General features: G+C 37.9%; 1 protein-coding gene and 1 pseudogene across 3 annotated transcripts in view; both read left to right on the top strand.

Moving 5' to 3' along the window:
• The window catches only part of RMDN1 (regulator of microtubule dynamics 1), a 44,996-nt gene that overhangs the window by 15,635 nt on the left and 9,900 nt on the right, over nucleotides 1-19,461 (top strand). For all 3 annotated transcript variants that reach the window (XM_021942476.2, XM_021942475.2, XM_021942474.2), the window contains exons 3-6: nucleotides 10,609-10,696; nucleotides 12,580-12,739; nucleotides 14,247-14,336; nucleotides 18,880-18,935. In XM_021942476.2, the coding sequence (XP_021798168.1) occupies nucleotides 10,609-10,696; nucleotides 12,580-12,739; nucleotides 14,247-14,336; nucleotides 18,880-18,935 (394 nt within the window). The remainder of the gene's footprint in view (nucleotides 1-10,608; nucleotides 10,697-12,579; nucleotides 12,740-14,246; nucleotides 14,337-18,879; nucleotides 18,936-19,461) is intronic.
• On the top strand, nucleotides 17,040-18,870 carry LOC110744034 (annotated as a pseudogene).

Below are 19,461 nucleotides of genomic sequence, written 5' to 3'. Positions count from 1 at the left end.
TTTTTTTTTTTTTTTTTAACTACTGATTCAGTTTTGGAACTTGTTATTGGGCTATTACAAGGATTTCAGTTTCTTCCTGGTTCAGTCTTCGGATGTTTCTAGGAATGTATCCATTTCTTCTGTGTTTTCTAGTTTGTATGCATAGAGGTGTTTGCAATAGTCTCTGAGGGTTTTTGTTTTTGTTTTGAGATGGAGTTTCACTCTTATTGCCCAGGCTGGAGTGCAATGGCGCGATCTCGGCTCACTGCAGCCTCCACCTCCCGGGTTCAAGTGACTCTCCTGCCTCAACCTCCCGAGTAGCTGGGATTACAGGCATGTGCCACCACGCCCAGCTAATTTTTTGTGTATTCAGTAGAGACGGGGTTTCTCCATGTTGTCACTCTGTCTCAAACTCCCGACTTCAGGTGATCTGCCTGCCTCAACCTCCCAAAGTGCTGGGATTACAGGCGTGAGCTGTTATGCCCAGACCGTTTATTCCCCGAAGAAGACCACCAGAGTCCAGAGTCAAAGCTAAGCAGCAAGGATCTTTATTACAGGTTCGAACCTGGAACTCTCCCTCGCTCGTGAAACGAGACGGGCAGGAGAGCTCCCCCACTGAGCTCCGAGCAGTGTTATATAGTCTAAGAAAAGTGGGCATAGAGTTATTATACAAATCAGATATATGATTGGCTAGTGTTTGAACAAGGCGATTTGGCTAACTATGATTGGTTCCCGCCATTTCTGAAATTTCGGTTCAACCTTTGAGGCGGGAGAGCAGGTTTATGGCAGCAAGAGTTTATCTTACTTAAAACACGTCTTGTGACCTTGCTTCAGAACTTACAAAATCTCTGGTACGTGCAGAAAAGCAGGTACTCACAGAACTTACGGAATCTCTGGTATGTGCAAAGATTAGAGAGCAGAACAAAGGGTTTGGTGGGGGGCGGGGCGGGTACACATCTATCTTTATGTTCTTTCAGAGCCACTGCACCTGGCCTGGTTTTTGTATTTCTCTGGGGTTGCTGTTAATATTCCCATTGTCATTTCTGATTATGTTTATCTGGATCTTCTCTGTTTCTTTTTCTTTTTTTTGAGACAGTGTCTTGTTCTGTCACTCAGGTTGGAATGCAGTGACATGATCTCAGCTCACTGCAACCTCTGCCTCCTGAGTTCAAGCAGTTCTCCTGCCTTGGCCTCCCGAGTAGCCGGGATTACAGGCGCGTGCCACCACACCTAATTTTTGTATTTTTACAAAAATTAGGCTAATTTTTGTATTATTAGTAGAGACGGGGTTTCACCATGTTGGTCAGGCTGGTCTTGAACTCCTGACCTCGTGATCCACCCACCTTGGCCTCCCAAAGTGCTAGGATTACAGGCATGTGCCACCATGCCCAGCCTCTCTTTGTTTCTTGATTAATCCAGCTAGCAGTCTATGAATTTTGTTTATTCTTCTGAAGAACCAAGTTTTGGTTTCGTTGATTTTTTTTGTATGGCTTTCACATCTCAATTTTGTTCAGTTCAGCTCTTAATTTTGTTATTTTCTTCCGCTAGCTTTGGATTTGGTTTGCTCTTGTTTCTCTCCTTTCTCTAGATTTTATGTTAGGTTGTCAATGTGAGATCTTTCTAACTTCTTGATACAGGCGTTTAGTGCCATAAACTTTCCTCTTAGCACTGCTTCAGCTGTGTCTCACAGATTCTGGTATGGTAAATCTTTGTTTTCATTAATTTCAAAGAAGTTTTTGATTTCTGCTTTAATTTCATTGTTTACCCAGAAATCATGCAGGAGCAAATTGTTTAATTTCCATATAATTGTATGGTTTTGAGAGATCTTGATATTGATTTCTATTTTTATTGAGCTGTGGTCCGAGAGAGTGCTTGGTTTGATTTCAGATTTTTTTTTTTAAATTTTGTTCATTGCTTTATGGCCAAGCATGTGGCCTATCTTAGAGTATGTGCCACGCACAGGTGAGAAGAATGTACATTCTGTTGTTCTTGGGTAGGGTACCTTGTAGATGTCTGTTAACGTCCATTTGATTAAGTGTCAACTTTAGATCCTGAATATTTTTGTTAGTTTTCTGCCTTAATAATATGTGTAGCACTGTCAATGGAGTGTTCACGTCTCTCAGTATTACGATGTGGTTATCGAAGTCTCTTTGTAGGTCTCTAAGAACTTGTTTTATTAATCTGTGTGCTCCAATGCTAATTATATATATATGTTTAGGATAGTTGTTTTCATGTTTAATTGAACTCTTTGTCATTGTGTAATGTTCTTCTTTGTCCTTTTTTATCATTGATGATTTAACGTCTGTTTTCTCTGAAACAAGAATAGCAGCCCCTGCTCTTTTTTGTTTTCCATTTGATTGATGTTTCTCCTTTCCTTTTCTTTGAGTCTGTGGGCATCATTGCATGTGAGATCTGTCTCTTGAAGACAGCATACAATTGGGTTATGCATCTTTATCCAACTTGCCACTCTGTGTCATTTATGTGGGGGCATTTAGCATGTATACATTCAAGGTCAATACTGATATGTGAGAACTTAATCCTGTCATCATGTGGTTAGTTGTTATGTGGACTTGATTGTATAGTTGCTTTACAGTATCAGTGAGCTATGAACTTAAGTGTGTTTTTGTGGTGGCAAGTATTGGTCTTTCATTTCCATGTTTAGCACTCCTTTAAGGACCTCTTGTAAGGCAGGTCTGATGGTAAGAAATTCCCTTAGCATTTGCTTGTCTGAAAAGGATTTAATTTCTCTTTTGCTTATAAAACTTAGTTTAGCTGGATATGAAATTCTTGATTGGAATTTTTTTTTCTTTAAGGATGTTGAATATAGTCCCCTAGTCTCTTCTGGCTTGTAAGGCTTCTGCTAAAAAGTCCACTGTTAACCTGATGGGATTCCCATAGTAGGTGACCTGCTTCTTCTCTCTAGCTGTCTTTAAGAGTTTTTCTTTCATGTGGAACTTGGAGAATCTGCTGACTATGTGTCTCGAGGATGGTTCTTTTGTATACCAACTTGTAGGGGTTCTCTGCATTTCCTAAGTTTGCATGTTGTATGTGTGCATGCCGGCGAGGCAGTGGACAGAGGCTATGAGTGAGTGTGCACCTGTGGGGCTCCATCTGCAAAAGTCCTCCCTTGGGAAGGTGGGGGCCACTGGCAAGTATTTCACCAGGATAGCTGAGGCTATGCTGCATACGGGTGTGGCCAGGCAGGGACTCTGGGAGAGACTGGCAGACGGGGATGTTCAGATGAGACAGGCCCCATTCCATGCACAACACAGCCCTGCTGTCTCCATGTCTGGCTGCTAATAAAGGCTAAGGCGACCTAGAGGAGTATGGTGAGCCTTGGGAAATGGATACTTATGACCATGCTGCACTGTTGCTATTCCCATGCTAAACCCTCTGTTCTCCACACAGACTAGAGTTCTGTCTCTGGCAGCTCTCCAGGTAGTTCTCCCTGCCATTTCAGATGTCTTGGAGGGGTCTTAGGGTCTCCTGCAGCTAGGATCTCAAAGGTCTGTGATGAGAGTGGGCCACTCCAAACCAGTTTCAATTACCCTTTCCCTAGGAGCTGCTAGGTTCCAGGAATGAGTCTTGGTGCTTGGTAACCCCATGCAGGGTTCCCAGCTTCCTCCTTTTTCAGATTCAGGGTCTGTGTCCTCCCTGTATCCACTCTCAATGTCTTCTTTCTGAGTATCTGTTCAGCATGTGCCAGTCTACTTGATGATGGTCTCTCTCAGTGGGAGAATGTCTTCCTGGCTGTGCCTAGTCAGCCATCTTGACTCTTCTAGTTTTTCAAAAGTGTCTTGAGAACATAAAAAGTTACTACATGTTTATTTTTGTTTTTTGAGACAGAGTCTTGCTGTGTCCCTGAGGCTAGAGTGTGGAGATGTGATCTTAGCTCACTGCAACCTCTGCCTCCTGGGTGGAAGTGATCCTCCCACCTCAGCCTCCCAGGTAGCTGGGATTACAGGCATGTGCCACGATGCCCAGCTAATTTTGTATTTTTAGAAGAGACGGGGTTTTACCATGTTTGCTGGGCTGGTCTTGAACTCCTGACCTCAAGTGATCCGCCCGCCCCAAAGTCTGGAATTACAGGCATGAGCCACCACACCTGGCTGATATTTGTTAAGTTAAAAATAACATTTTAAGGTCCTAGACCTCTATGAGGCCTGCACAAGCTGGATGAGGCCTTTTTAGCCACAGTAGGGATGGGTGAGGGAGTCAAATGATCACTGGTTTCTTTCACACTTCAACAAGCTTTTGTTTTGTTTTGTTATTTGAGACAAAGTCTCGCTCTGTCACCCAAGCTGAAGTGCATGATCACAGCTCATTGCAGCCTCAACCTCCTGGACTCAGACAATCCTCCTGCCTCAGCCTCCCTAGTAGCTGGGACTATAGGCACGTGTCACCATGCCCAGCTAATTTTTGTGTTTTTGGTAGAGATGAGTTTTCACCATGTTGGCCAGGCTAGTCTCACATTCCTTGCCTCACGTGATCTGCCCACCCCGGCCTCCCAAAATACTGGAATTACAGGCATGAGCGACCACATCCAGCCTCAACAAGCTCTTATTCCACTTTCCAGCATTCTCTTTTCTACCTCTTAAGTGAGCTAAGCTGTGGAGTTCTGTAGTCTATTCCATTAGCAATTTCTAAATACGTAATACATTCTTATTAACTATGGTTATCATGCTGTGCAGCAGATCTCTAAACCTTATTCCTCCTGTCTAACTGAAACTTTGTACCATTTGACCATTGCCCCATTCCCTCCTGCCACTGAACCCTGGCCTCTGGTAACCGCCATTCTACTCTCTACCTATGTGAGTTTGACATTTTTAGATTCCACATGTAAGTGACATCATATAGTGTAGGTTGAGTATCCCTTGTCCAAACTGCTTGGCACTAGAAGTGTTTCCGATTTTGGATTTTTTTGAATTTTGGAATATTTGCATATACCTAATGAGATGTCTTAGGAATGGGACGCAAGTCCAAACACAGAATTTATTTGTGTTGCATTTATATCTTATGCACATAACCTGAAGGTAATTTTATACAAGATTTTAAATAACTGTACATGAAACAGAGTTTGTGTACATTGAACCATCAAAAAGTAAAAGTGTCAGGTGTGGAATTTTCTACTTGTGGCATCATGTTGGCTCTCACAAAGTTTTGGATTTTGAAACATTTCAAATTCTGGATTTTCAGATTAGATTAGAGATGTTCAACCTACATTTTTCTCTCTATACCTGGCTTATTTCACTTAACATAATGTCCCCCACTTACTATAATGTTCATCCACATTCTTACAAACGACAGAATGACAAAATTTTCTTCTCTTTTAAAGCTAAATAATACTCCATTTGTGTATGTATGCTACTTTTTGTGTTTAATCCACTTATCTATTAACGGGCACTTAAGTGGTTTCCTAAGGCGTGGCTATTGTGACTAATGCCTTAGTGAATGTGGCGGTACAAATATCTCCTTGACATACTGATTTCAGTTCCTTTGGATATACATCCAGAAGTGGGATTGCTGGATCATATACTAGTTCCATTTTTAGTTTTTGAGGAACCTCACTGTTGTTTTCCATAATGCAATAGCTTTATTTTCTTAAAACAACAAAAAAATCACTTTGTAATTAGTTGATTGGCATGCTTATACAATTTGTGAGACTACAGACCATAGCCCTTGAAAAAAGATTAATTGAAAAATACAGAAACTTTTTTTTTAATCCTGGAAAATGATCCATATGTTTCTATAAAAATATAACTTCACTGGCCCTTACAAGTTTTTCTTTGTCTTATATCTCTTCCATTTGCTTTTTTTTTTTTTTTTAAGGAATTGGTCTTCAAATAATTCCATGCTTCAAAATTTCTGCTTGATTCTCTTTTGATCTGCTTTATGCTTATTTAAAGCAAATTTAAAAACTTTTACTTCCTCCATTTTCTGGAACTAAGTTACATTCTGAAGTGGGAGTTTTTTGGAAATGAGTTGAAGTTTAAGGGCATAAATATCATTGACATTTTAGTTGGATGGGATTATAGGACTGACTTTTTTTTTTTTTTTTTTTTTTTTTTTGAGACGGAGTCTCGCTCTGTCACCCAGGCTGGAGTACAGTGGCCGGATCTCAGCTCACTGCAAGCTCTGTCTCCCAGGTTTATGCCATTCTCCTGCCTCAGCCTCCCGAGTAGCTGGGACTACAGGCGCCCGCCACCTCGCCCGGCTAGTTTTTTTGTATTTTTAGTAGAGACGGGGTTTCACCATGTTAGCCAGGATGGTCTCGATCTCCTGACCTCGTGATCCGCCCGTCTCGGCCTCCCAAAGTGCTGGGATTACAGGCTTGAGCCACCGCGCCCGGCCTAGGACTGACTTTTAAAATGGTTATATCTGTATTTATCACAAGGTGGTACCAGATATCCACTTGTTATCAAGAACTGAAGCACTCCTATAGGAACGTTTCATTATCTTCTTCTTCTTCTTCTTCTTATTATTATTGAGGCGGAGTCTTGCTCTGTACCCCCAGGCTGGAGTGCATTGGTGCAATATCAGCTCACTGCAACTTCTGCCTTCTGGGTTCTAGCGATTTCCCTGCCTCAACATCCCAAGTAGCTGGGATCACAGGCACCCGCCACCATGACTGGCTAATTTTTATATTTTTAGTAGAGATGGGGTTTCACCATGTCGGCCAAGATGGTCCTGAACTCCTGACCTCAGGTGATCCACCCGCCTTGGCCTCCCAAAGTGCTAGCTAGGATTATAAGTGTGAGCCACCATGCCTGGCCTCATTAGCTCCTTAAAATAGACCAAATTTAAAGCCCCTTGAAGAAAGGTATGCTAATACATTCATAGTACTCTTTGTGCATATGAAAGCTCGTGTAAAACGCTTAAAAGATAATTACAACTGCCCAACTTAAAGGTTCTCTTTTATTTTTTAGTTTGTTTTTGTGTGTTTTTTTAAATTTCTGTTTTTGTCACAGTCATTAAAGGTTCTTTATATATCACTTCACTTGTGTTTTCATATATATTTTCAAAATTCCTCTTTATTGATGAACCTACAGAACTGAGATCAGTGTTCCTTTGCATGTAGTTATGTGTTGTACTTCAGTGCATTTTTGGTTGCACTGTTTCTGGTACTGCTGAGACACAGTATTATTGGTATGAAAGAATTGCCTTAAACTTTGATGATGTTACTGCTACTTAGAGGCTTGAATCTAGATACTCAGATTTTCTACTTCTTAAGTCTTATGTAGAGAAATTTCAGGAATATAGCTATTTATCTTGCCAGAGGAGTATTCTTGTCCTGACACTGCTCACATGGCTGGAGTACAGTCAGCTAGAAAAGTAGAAAATCGAAGTTTACTAACATATATGTAGGAGGTTACATCATTGGCATTTCTTTAAAAAATTCTAATTATTTTGATCTTGCATATATCTATTTTAGGTTAAATTTAAGATTTCACTCTACAGTTTTAGGTGAATTAACATCTCATTTCATCTTAGAATACTTGCTTATTAAGTTGAAAATAATTTACTTTAAAAGTTTAGTCTGTTTTATAGAATATGGTCTGTATGTTAGTAACATAACTTAGTTTTAAATATTTTCAAGAAAGTATAAAATATTAGGTTAGAAAACAACTGATTTGCAGATATGTGGAGTTGTCTACAAGCTCTCACCTGAGTGCCTGCGTCAGTCTGTAGTACCATAGGAAGTGTACCTTTTTCTTATAACTTGTACAGTGTATGATTTTAGAAAAATCCTTTTTAGAATTATATATATAATATGTATATATATTTAAATATGTAAATTTATAGGCTGGGCGTGGTGGCTCACGCCTGTAATCCCAGCACTTTGGAAGGCCAAGGTGGGCAGATCACGAGGTCAAGAAATCAAGACCATCCTGGCCAACATGGTGAAACCCTGTCTCTACTAAAACTACAAAAAATTAGCTGGGACTGGTGGCACACGCCTGTAGTCTCAGCTACTTAGGAGACTCAGGCAGGAGAATCGCTTGAACTTTGGAGGCAGAGGTTGCAGTGAGCCGAGATGGCGCCACTGCACTCCAGCCTAGTGACAGAGTGAGACTCTGTCCCAAATAAATAAATAAATATATATATATGTGTGTATATATATTTAAAGCCATTATATTATAGCTTACAGTATTTTACTATGTAATTAAGAATTTGGAGCTAAGTGATTTGAGAGATTATAAAAGGATGCACACAAAAAAGATTTAGATTATTCACTAAATTTCTACTTTTTTTTTTTTTTTTTTAAAGAGATGGCATCTTGGCATCTTGCCATCTTGCCCAAGCTGGTCTCGAACTCCTGGGCTCAAGTGATTCTTCCACCTCAGCCTCCCAAAGTGTTGGGATTATAGGCATGAGCTGCCATGCCTGGCTGACAATTTCTACTTTTTTAATCGCATGAGTAATGTGATTTAGAATTCCTAGATCATGTTAAGGACAGTAATCAGTCTTTTCAGTAAGTCAGAGAATAATCAATGAATCAAAGTAACTTTTTTCCTTATACATACTATATATACATTCAAATATGCCAGATCAATATATTTAATTTAATATTAATTTTCTTTCACTGCTGTGACAAGCTCAGTGACTTAACACAAATTTATTATCTTAGGGTTCTGTAGTTCTGTATCTTACAGGTCAGAAGCCAAAAATGGTTCTGACTGGCTAAAATCAGCATTGGGAGAGCTGCATTCCAGAGACCCTGGGGAATATTCCCTTTCTTTGCTTTTTTCAGCCTCTGTAGGCTTTCTGCATTATTTGGCTGAAGGCGCCTTCCTCCATGTTCAGAACCACCATCAAACCATCATTCTGACCTCGTTTCCATTGACACTCCTTCTCTGACTTTTGCCTTCCTCTTTCACTTTTAAGGACTCCTATAATTATATTGGGCCTACCTGGATAATCCAGGATAATTTCCTATTTTCAGATTAGCTGATTAGCAACCTTAATTCTATCTACAGTTCACTGTTGCCGTGTAACCAAACATTCAAACAGATTCCAGGGATTAAGATTGGGGCATCTTTGGGGGCCATTATTCTACCTACTGTAAATATCAACTAAAGAATAAAGACTACTACTTATCCTTTGGGTTGTTAAAACACAAACTTTGTGATTCAGCCACTTATTAGATACAAATATAGAATAGAATGGAAGCAAAATTTTAAAAATTAACCAGCCATATGAATATTATTAAACTTTATAACACCTAATCAGAATGAAGTGAGATTACTGAAAAAAATAGTGTTTATTTAATTTTAGGGTTTTTTTCCTGCTATTGTCATTTAATTTCTTAACTAGTATAATTATTACATTATGATGTTAAAAAATACATGATTGCATCACAAGTTGCATGGTTTTTTTCTTTTGGCTAATTTTTTAAAAACTTAAGAACTCACCCCCCACCTTTTTTTTTTTTTTTTTTTTTTTGAGACAGAGTCTCGCTCTATTGCCCAGGCTGGAGTGCAGTGGCGTGATCTTGGCCCACTGCAACCTCTTCTTCCTGGGTTCAAGTGATTCTTCTGCCTCAGCCTCCCAAGTAGCTGGGATTACAGGCGCATGCCATCACGCCCAGCTAATTTTTATATTTTTAGTAGAGATGGAGTGTCACCATGTTGGCCAGGCTGGTCTCAAACTCCTGACCTGGTGGTCCTCCCACCTCAGCCTCCCAAAGTGCTAGGATTACAGGTATGAGCCACCGTGCCAGGCCAAGAAACCCTTTTAACCGCAAGTATACCATGATTGATTAAAGTATACCAAGTGTATACACATTGGAATGTTGGCTTAGGACTAAGTAGTACAGTACCCTTATAGAAGACAAAATTAAATGTACATGTTTCTGAGTAATAATTGGAATTTCCTGAAATTCAGACTGTTTTTTCATTAAGTAGACAGTTTTCTTAGGTCACTACACTGTCAATAATGTTTATGTATTTTGTAGTCATATATAAATTAGTTTTAAGAGTCGGTCAGAGCATAGTATCAATAAGTTCCAGGTTCAGTGTGTAGTTAGCTTCATCTAAATTTCTGATGACAGCTCTGACTCTTTGAACATCTGTGTATAAAGAGAATCTATTAAAACAGTGTAGTTTGGTTCATGCACATTACTAACATTCAGTGCTGCAAGTAGATGACTTTTATTTTCTACAATGGATGGTGCTTAACAGCAGCAACAACAAAGACTGTGTAGAGCAAGCTTGTCCAACCTGCGGTCCATAGGCCACATGGAGCCCAGGACAGCTTTGAATCTGGCCCAACACAGATAAGTAAACGTTCTTAAAATATTATGAGAGTTTTTGGAATTTTTTTTAGCTCATCAGCTATCGTTACTGTTATATTTATTGTTAGTGTCTCATATTTAATCAGTACCAGAATAAGTTTTCTAATTTTTTATTTCCCATGATTTCAATAAATCATTTTTTATGATAGCATTATGCTTATTGCTACTTTGTTTCCATCTAGGTTCTTCATAATTTCTGCTCTTTCACTATAGGTCATTTCTGTATCTAATTTCATTTGCTTATATATAAAAGTGTTTATGTTTCTTTGAATTATTGTCATCTGACTTGGGAAGACATATTTTATTGTGTCTTTTTTCCTTTATAATCTTTGAAGTTGAAGAAATACTTGAACAAGCAGACTACCTGTATGAAAGCGGAGAAACAGAAAAACTTTATCAGTTGCTAACCCAATACAAGGAAAGGTAAGCAATGTAGGATAGGCCTAGGCTTGTGGTTTCCTCAAAATTTTTATTTAATAATTAAAATGACCCTTAGTGCTTGAGGTTTTAAAAATTGATTATTGTAGTTTTTACTTCAAAATATTTCTTAGAGTTTAATTTATAATATACTATTTATTTCTTACGTTAAATGCTGCATGTATCTCATTGATTTAGAAAAGGTGTTACTACTTACTCTAGTGGAATGTTGATTTTTCCATTTTGCTTTAGATCGTACAGCATAGTTACTGAATATATGTTTATCCATTCTAGCCATATTGTATATTTCTCATTCCTTTTAAAGTAATTATTTATTGGTATAGATTAAATGAATTCACTGAGATTTAGGATGTTGTATGCCACCATTGAATGGTAACCGTGTATTACTTTAGAAGGATAGTCAGAGAAATCAAAAATACCCCCTTTTTCTATTTTTAGTATTAGATTGTATGTTTAGTGTAGAATATCAGTGTGTACTCATTTTTGGGAGGAGTGTGGAGTGAGAGAAAGACTCAGCCTATAAAGTAAATCATATGGCTAAATAGCATTTCTAGATAACTAATTTACGCATCTCCTAAACTAAAAATATTGAGTCCTTTTCATCTACCTTTTTGAGATTTTCAAAACCAATTTTCTCCCCAGGATCCACCAAATTTACTTTCTAGATATCTATAGGATTGATCTTTTCTTCTCCATTCTCCCCTCAGTAATTTAAGGTGGCTGGTTTGTCATTTTATTGTCACGTCATTGATAGCTTGAAAAATAAGCTGTAAGGTAGTTACTCCATATTCATTGAATAATAACTATCTTAAGGAACCTTTAGTTTCAAATTTTTATTTTTTGTTAAAAAAATATAAAGTTAGGATTAAAGGCAAACATTTAATAAAAAGGAATTTATTTATTTTATTTTATTTTTTTTGAGATGGAGTTTCGATCTTGTTGTGGCGCAATCTTGGCTCACTGCAACCTCTACCTCCCGGGTTCAAGTGATTCTCCTGCCTCAGCCTCCCAAGTAGCTGGGATTACAGGCATGCACCACCACGACCGGCTAATTTTGTATTTTTAGTGGAGACGGGGTTTCTCCATGTTGGTCATGCTGGTTTTGAACTCCCGACCTCAGGTGATATACCTGCCTCGGCTTCCCAAAGTGCTGGGATTACAGGCGTGAGCCACTGTGCCTGACCAGAATTTAATTTTTACAATTATTTCTGTCAGTTGTGATGGTTAATAATTTATTAACCATTTCTTATATCACTATATGGAAATGGCAGTTCTTCAAAGAATCCAATGCTCTTACTTGAAGTAACCCATACATCATGGCATAGTATTCAAACATAGGATTATATTTTGAGATTACATTATATTCAAGCATTCATTCATTAGCAAATAATTGTCAAAAACTATTGTGTGTCAGGTGCTATATTTGAGACTAGGGATTCAGCAGTTTTGTATTTTTAGAACATGACCCTGTCTATAAAATTTACGTATTTTATGGTACTGTATGAACTACTGAGTGAGCTATTTGAAACACAGTACCAGTGAGGCCAAGCCTCAAGTTAATATGTTGAGTTTTGTAGGGCAAATGTTTAGAGAATTTGAATACAGAGATATTTTTGAAAGAAGTCAGTGTTTTAGATACTAGAGGTAAGTTAATATTTATGAATATTAGACATTTTTATAGGAAATTTTAGCAAATAAAGGTTTTGTATTAACGAAAATAACAAATTTAGCATTATTAATAATGGCTTTTGATACCATGTTGCTAGCTTCCTAAGCTGAAAGACCATAATGTATTCATTAGTAATGTAACCCTTAACAATTTTTAAATGTGAGCTAAAATGGTTGTTTTATATTTTATTTCAAATTAGCGAAGATGCAGAGTTACTGTGGCGTTTGGCACGGGCATCACGTGATGTTGCTCAGCTTAGCAGAACCTCAGAAGAGGAGAAGAAGCTATTGGTGTATGAAGCCCTAGAGTATGCAAAAAGAGCACTGCAGAAAAATGAATCACATTTTGCAGCTCATAAGGTGAGTTGCTTAACTAAGCTATTACCATGTACTGAGAGGTACATTTTCTATATTTTTCTATTATCCCTAATTTACATTGGAAGAACAATTTCTCTATTTTAAGGTTTTTTCTTTTTACTCAATCTTATCTCTTAAGGATAATTTCTCTATTTTAAAGAAGTAGGGAAGATAGTTATTTTTATGTTTTTCAAAAAGAAGTCTTTGTTTTCATAGACATTTGGTCTAACTTCATGTGTATTTGATAAATTACTTTTGTGAATGCTTATTTTTAAACAGAAGTTTAGTAATTTCATGAATTACCTATATCTATATTCTTACTAGTATAAGCGCTTCACAAATATTTTCTCATTTTCCTCACGTTATATTTGTTTTATTTAGAGGTAGGAGTATAACAGCTAGACAACTGAGACCTAGAATGACTTTCACATGTAACTCAGGATTTCTTGTTGGTTCACGACGACGTTTTTCAGTAAATTGTACAGGGAGACGAGGTCATCATTAGCCTTCTGGATTGTTGGACTTCATAGAACCCAAAGGCAGGGTAAAGTTGGACCTTGGGAAAAAATTGGCTTGATTGCTCCGAGGCTTCGTTAATTGTTTCTCTACTCTGCTGTTACCGGAAAATCTTTTTCATTGCAGATGTTTTTTTTCTCCTTATCCTAAGTCTTGTGACTTTCCACAGCACCTGGGTTTTTGAAGCATGGCCATTTTAGATTCATTTCTTGGGAAAGAAACTCAGGTTGTCTCAGTTTGGGTCTGCTGTCCAACTGTGGCTGTGGAGATAAGGTCACAGTTGACAATGTGGCTGTTCTTACTATAACAATGCAATATGGGAGGAGATGGAACTCCTAGAAAAGAGAATGAGAAAATAAAACATTCAATTACATATTCTTCTAAATTGATACTCAGACCATAAACATGAACCATTATCTCATTGTGTTGGTAACTTTCTTGGAAAATTCACCACTTTCTACCTTGTATTATAGTTCTCTATAAACATGTCCTATCCCTGAGGTTGTGTTGTTTTGTTTTGTTTGTTTTTAGACATAGTCTCTCTCTGTTGCCCAGGCTGGAGTACAGGGGTGTGATCTTGGCTCACTGCAGCCTCCATCTCCCGGGTTCAAGTGATTCTTCTGCCTCAGCCTCCCAAGTAGCTGGGATTACAGGTGCATGCTACCATGCCCAGCTAAGTTTTGTATTTTTAGTAGAGATGAGGTTTCACCATGTTGGCCAGGGTTTCAAACCCCTGACCTCAGGTGATCCACTCACCTCAGCCTCCCAAAGTACTGTTACAGGCGTGAGCCACTGCGCCCAACCCTATTCCTGAGTTTCTAGAGGGCCATGTCCACTTTTCTTTATGTATTCCATTACATTTAATACAGTTTTTATGCTCGATGACTTTTTGTTGGATGAGAATGACTTGAAGAATAAATATTATACAATTTTACCTTGTATTGAATGGAATATTAAGAATATTACTGTTCTTACACTTTTCTTTAATTTTCAGTGGTATGCAATCTGCCTTAGTGATGTTGGAGATTATGAAGGCATCAAGGCTAAAATTGCAAATGCGTATATTATCAAGGAGCATTTTGAGGTACTGATGAATTATTCAAATTCATGAATTTTAAAAGTCAAATTTTTCTGAATAGGTTTTTGTTTTCATTATCTATTGCTATATTTCAAACCACCTATGATAACAGTGGAGTAGAGCCATGACAGTTTGTTATTTCTTTTCTTTTTTTTTTTTTTTTTTTTTGAGACGTAGTTTTGCTCTTGTCATCCAGGCTGGAGTGCAGTGGCGCTATCTCGACTCACTACAACCTCCGCCTCCTGGGTTCAAGCAATTCTCCTGCCTCAGCCTCCTGAGTAGCTGGGATTACAAGAGGACACTACCACATCTGGCTAATTTTTGTGTTTTTAGTAGAGGCAGGGTTTCACCATTTTGGCCAGGCTGGTCTCGAACTCCTGACCTCAGGTGATCCACCTGCCTCGGCCTTTCAGAGTGCTGGTATTATAGGTGTGAGCCACTGCGCCCAGCCAAGTTTGTTATTTCTTGCAATTCTGTGGGTTAACTGAGCTCAGTGGCACTTCCACATCACTTAGTATAGCTGAGGTCATTTAGACAGCTGCATTCACCTGGGCCCTCAGCTGAGACTACAGTGTCCAAGATGGCCTATCACCTATGAGAGTTTCTCCTCACTTGTTTTTTTTTTATCACTTAGTTGTCTAGCTCAGCCTTCATTATAGCATGGTAGTTGGCTTCCAAGAATGAGTGTTCCATGGGAAAAGATCCAGTGTGCAAACTTTTAGCAAGCGTCTGCTTGCATCATACTTGGTAATATCCTATTAATCTAAACAAGTCACAAGGGCAAGCCCAGTTTCTGTGGGAGGGGACCAGTGACACAAATTCCTGAATATGGAAAGTGTGGTCCAGTGTAGCAGTCTTTAACACAATTGACACACCACTCCTTGTAGTAATAATTCTATTTAAGATTGATATCTGTGTGTGTATTGTATGCGTGTTTTATTAAAAATATTTTCCCCTAAGGTTTATAGTTAGCTGTTAGGTGCTAAGGATTGCATAGGAGTCCGTATATTTCTTAACGTGTATGAACTTCATTGTCTCAAAAAAAAAAAAAAACCCCACAAAAAACCAGCATATTTATTGCTCTTTTGAGATTATAGGAGGGAAAAGTGATGGAAACATACATAGGAATAGTGCTGAATTTGCTATTTAAATAGTTTTTCAGAATTTTATGGTTTAGTGTCAATTCCTAGTTTATATAACAACTAGTGAAAAAGAATGACTAGGAGTCAAGAGAACTAGCTTTTCTTGTTCAGGTATGGATAGTAATATATACCTAATAACTGACATTTTATAATGTAACACTTTACCTGTTTCACAGTTTAAAATCCTTGAAATGAGATTACATGATGTAATCACTGGAACCTTACGTTGTAGTTGGCAGTGATATTTTCTTTCTTAGTGGCACATAAACTAATGGTGTGTCATTTTTGATATTTTAGATTTAGGGAAATACAGTACTTTTCTCTGGCATTAGATAGATCACTTAATTTCTCTGTGTCTCAGGATATAGAAATACATGACGTAACTTCCAAAGTGAATAATGAAGAACTGTAGAAAATATACAAATGTATGCTTTTCTCTTTTTTTAACAAAACAGTGAAGGTCATAGATTATAAAAAAAAAGTGTTTTATATAAGCTTTCAAATGTACATGTTTAAATATATTTTAAATGGCAGTATTTAGTATTTACATATTAAAAGGATCATTTATACTACTTACATTTCAAATTCCATTATATATCCAAAGTGGCAAGGAATTACCATCTTTGGATTCTTTTTGAAAGACCAATGGCAGGAAAGATTGATTATGAAAGAGTTTGCTTGAAAGTACCCCCTCTCAACGCTTTCCATAAGAAAATTAAACCCTGGCCTGGGCGGCTGCCTCCGCAATGCCACTGCTTGTTGAGGGGCGGCGAGTGTGGCTGCTGCAGTTCGCCAGGGACCTCGTCCGAGCCCACCTGCCTCTGGAGGAAAGAGCCAGACGTCTCAGCGGTCAGTCTGTTCAACAAGTGGGACCCTAGGGCCTTCTGTATGTTCAGCAAAGAGAGCTCGCAGTGACCTCCCCAAAGGATGGCTCCATCTCCATTCTGGGTTCTGATAATGCCACTACTTGTCACATTGTGGTCATGTGGCACACAGGTAACGGGGCCACCTGCTTGACACATTGTGATGGAACTGACACCAAAGCTGAGGTCCCCTTGATCATGAAGTCCATAAAATCCTTTTCCGACCATGCTCAATGTGGAAGGCTGGAAGTATACCTCGTGGGAGGCTTCAGTGATGTGGGAGGCAGTTGTCACAAAAACTCATTCATTAACTTCTTAGTATCTGACAGGAAAGAAGATGACATTCACTTAGTGGTATTATGATTATGTGTGACGGAATTAAATGACCGGGAAGAAAATGAATACCACTTTCTAATAATCTATGGCATTGCTGTCAACTTGAGACTGCAGAGATTTACAGAGCCTCCTTTCTTTTATTTTTTGCTTGGGATAGAGTCTCCTCTGTTGGCCAGGCTGGAGTGCAGTGGTGTGATCTCGGCTTACTGCAGCCTCCACTTCCAGAGTTCAAGTGATTGTCCTGCCTCAGCCTCCCGAGTAGCTGGGATTACAGGCGCCTGCTGCGATGCCCAGCTAATTTTTGTATTTTTAGTAGAAACAGGGTTTCACCATGTTGGCCAGGCTGGTTCTCAAACTCCTGACCTCAAGTGATCTGCCTGCCTCAGCCTCCCAAAGTGCTGGGATACAGGTGTAAGCCACTGTGCCCGGCCTACAGAGCCTCCTTTCAAGATCGAGGTCTGGAGGAGCAGCTGCACGCCGCATGAGTTTTAGCAGGAGGACCAATGATTCGCATTTACGATGCAAAGACAGAACAACTTCGTATAGGACTGTACTCCTGGATGCCATTTCCACATGTGGATTTCTGCTTGCAGCAGGATGACAAGCAAATACTAGAGAATCTTTCCACTTCGTGTCTGGCCGAGCCGTCCCACTTTGTTGAACATACTAGATCTACTTTGATGGTTTTTAAAAAAATACTGCTCCAACTAACACACAGTTTCCTGGAAATAAAGCCCTACTCTACAAAAAAAAAAAAAAAAAGAAGATGGCTTATGGGAAAAGATCTCTTCTCCAGGAAGCTAAAAAATAGGAATTACCAAAGAAATCAGCACCTTCTGGGCTTGACAGAGACAGACCATTGGTGGGGCTGTCAAGAATACAAATTTGGAAACTTATATCCGTTGGGTCTTCTCCTTCTTTCCTCAGTGTTTTTCAAGTAACTTTCAAAATAAGACCTTATTTTGGCAAAGGCAAAAAAAAAGGAAAATTAAACCCTGATCCCCCCAGGCATCCATTGTGATGAATTGACTTCCTTCCTATGCATCTAGAATGGGACTACAGTATCTCTGTATCATTCTTAGGAAATGGAAAAAATACTTACTTACACAGTTTTTTGAAGGGCTTAATTTTTAGTGGAATTCCAATTGGGAAAGGTTGCTTAGAGTATAAGTTGCATATAAACATGTTAAAATATTTTTATTTTTTACCACAACCTTATGAGTTAAGTGAGTATATGACTTTTCTATAAAAGAGAAAAAACTCAGTCGTGGTAACAATGTAGATGTTGCAGCCAGTTCAGGGTCATTAAGCTGTGACTTGAATCCTGTCAGTCTGGCTTCAGAGACCATGCTCTTAACCATTACAAATATTTGAAAATGTGTACCTCACACATTACTAAACTGAAAGCAAAAATGCGGGTTTATAGAAAAGCATAAACTAGGAAATCTTAATTTTTTCAAAAACAGTCCTTTTATTATGATCAACATTAATCTGTAAGATTTCTTTAGTGGTTTTCAACAAAATAATGGATAAAAGGAGGAACAGTTTCTTTAAAGGTATTCTGTAGTTTATGCTTCACACTAATTCACATAGTAAATAGAAATTAGGGAGATTCAACATTTTACATTGCACATAATTATTCTATAAACTGTTTATTTTTCCTTTGGTAAGTACAGATGGGGAAGTTGAACAAAATCTGCATACAAGAAGAGACTTTCTAAAAATAGAAAAGACTTTCTAAAATCTACATAGAAGAGACTTTCTAAAACTAGATTTTTTCTAAAAAACTACAATGCACTTTTAGTTCTTCTTTAGGAAATAATGACTTTTATTCAGTATTCATCTACAGTTTGCCAAGAAAGTACTTCCTTATTCATTTTTCCTTTAATCTGGAAGAAACATTAAGAGCTATAGATTATTAATTTGCAAAATCAATTCATTTATGTATTTCATGTTTTTTCTCATCTTGATAGACACTATAAATGTCTGAACCTTACAAAATAGTAACCTTAGTACAAGTCATTAATAGTGTTTTGAAGTGAATTTAATCAAAGAATCAGGATTATTAATTATTAATATTATAATGGGAGAATTGAAACACACAATTTTTTTTTTTTTACAAAAATCATGGCTTCTTCAGCAAACACAGTAAAGCACCTATTGGTGTTTAGTAAATAAATACAATTTGTTTTTCTCATTTCTTGTTAGAAAGCAATTGAACTGAACCCTAAAGATGCGACTTCAATTCACCTTATGGGTATTTGGTGAGAAAATTTATTTCAATATTTCAGTAGTATTTAGTGTGATATTATTTTGTAGTATGTATAAATATCTTTTGCATATATAAAAGATATTAAATATTTTAAAATATTATCTGACAGAGTTTAGAGGGCTAAATCCATTAACTAGCACTCGTATATGTATTGTTAGAACATACTAAATTTGATTATGACCCTGTTAAACATTGTTATTCTGGTCATTTAGAAACACGTACAGACTGAAAAGACTGTTCTTACTTACCATGCTAAATGAAATTAATGTAACTATAGTAAAACAGTAGAATGCCCCAAGAGGGTCTTTGTATCTTCAAAGTGTGTCAGATATAGTCTGGATTAATCTGAGGAATGATATAATCTGATTTTCAGTATCTGTCCATTTTTATGTGATCTTATGTCCACTGTAGATTATTATTGTGCTGGTATGAGGCTTTATCAAAGTGTTCTGTACTTGATGGTTTAACAGTCTGTTTTGAGATCGATGGGCCACTCTTTTGAGTATGGTCTGCACAGC

Source organism: Papio anubis, chromosome 8 (assembly GCF_008728515.1).
Source record: "Papio anubis isolate 15944 chromosome 8, Panubis1.0, whole genome shotgun sequence".
NCBI lineage: Eukaryota > Metazoa > Chordata > Mammalia > Primates > Cercopithecidae > Papio > Papio anubis.
The sequence above is the reverse complement of the archived record's forward strand: the minus strand, read 5'-3'. Positions and strand labels throughout refer to the sequence as shown.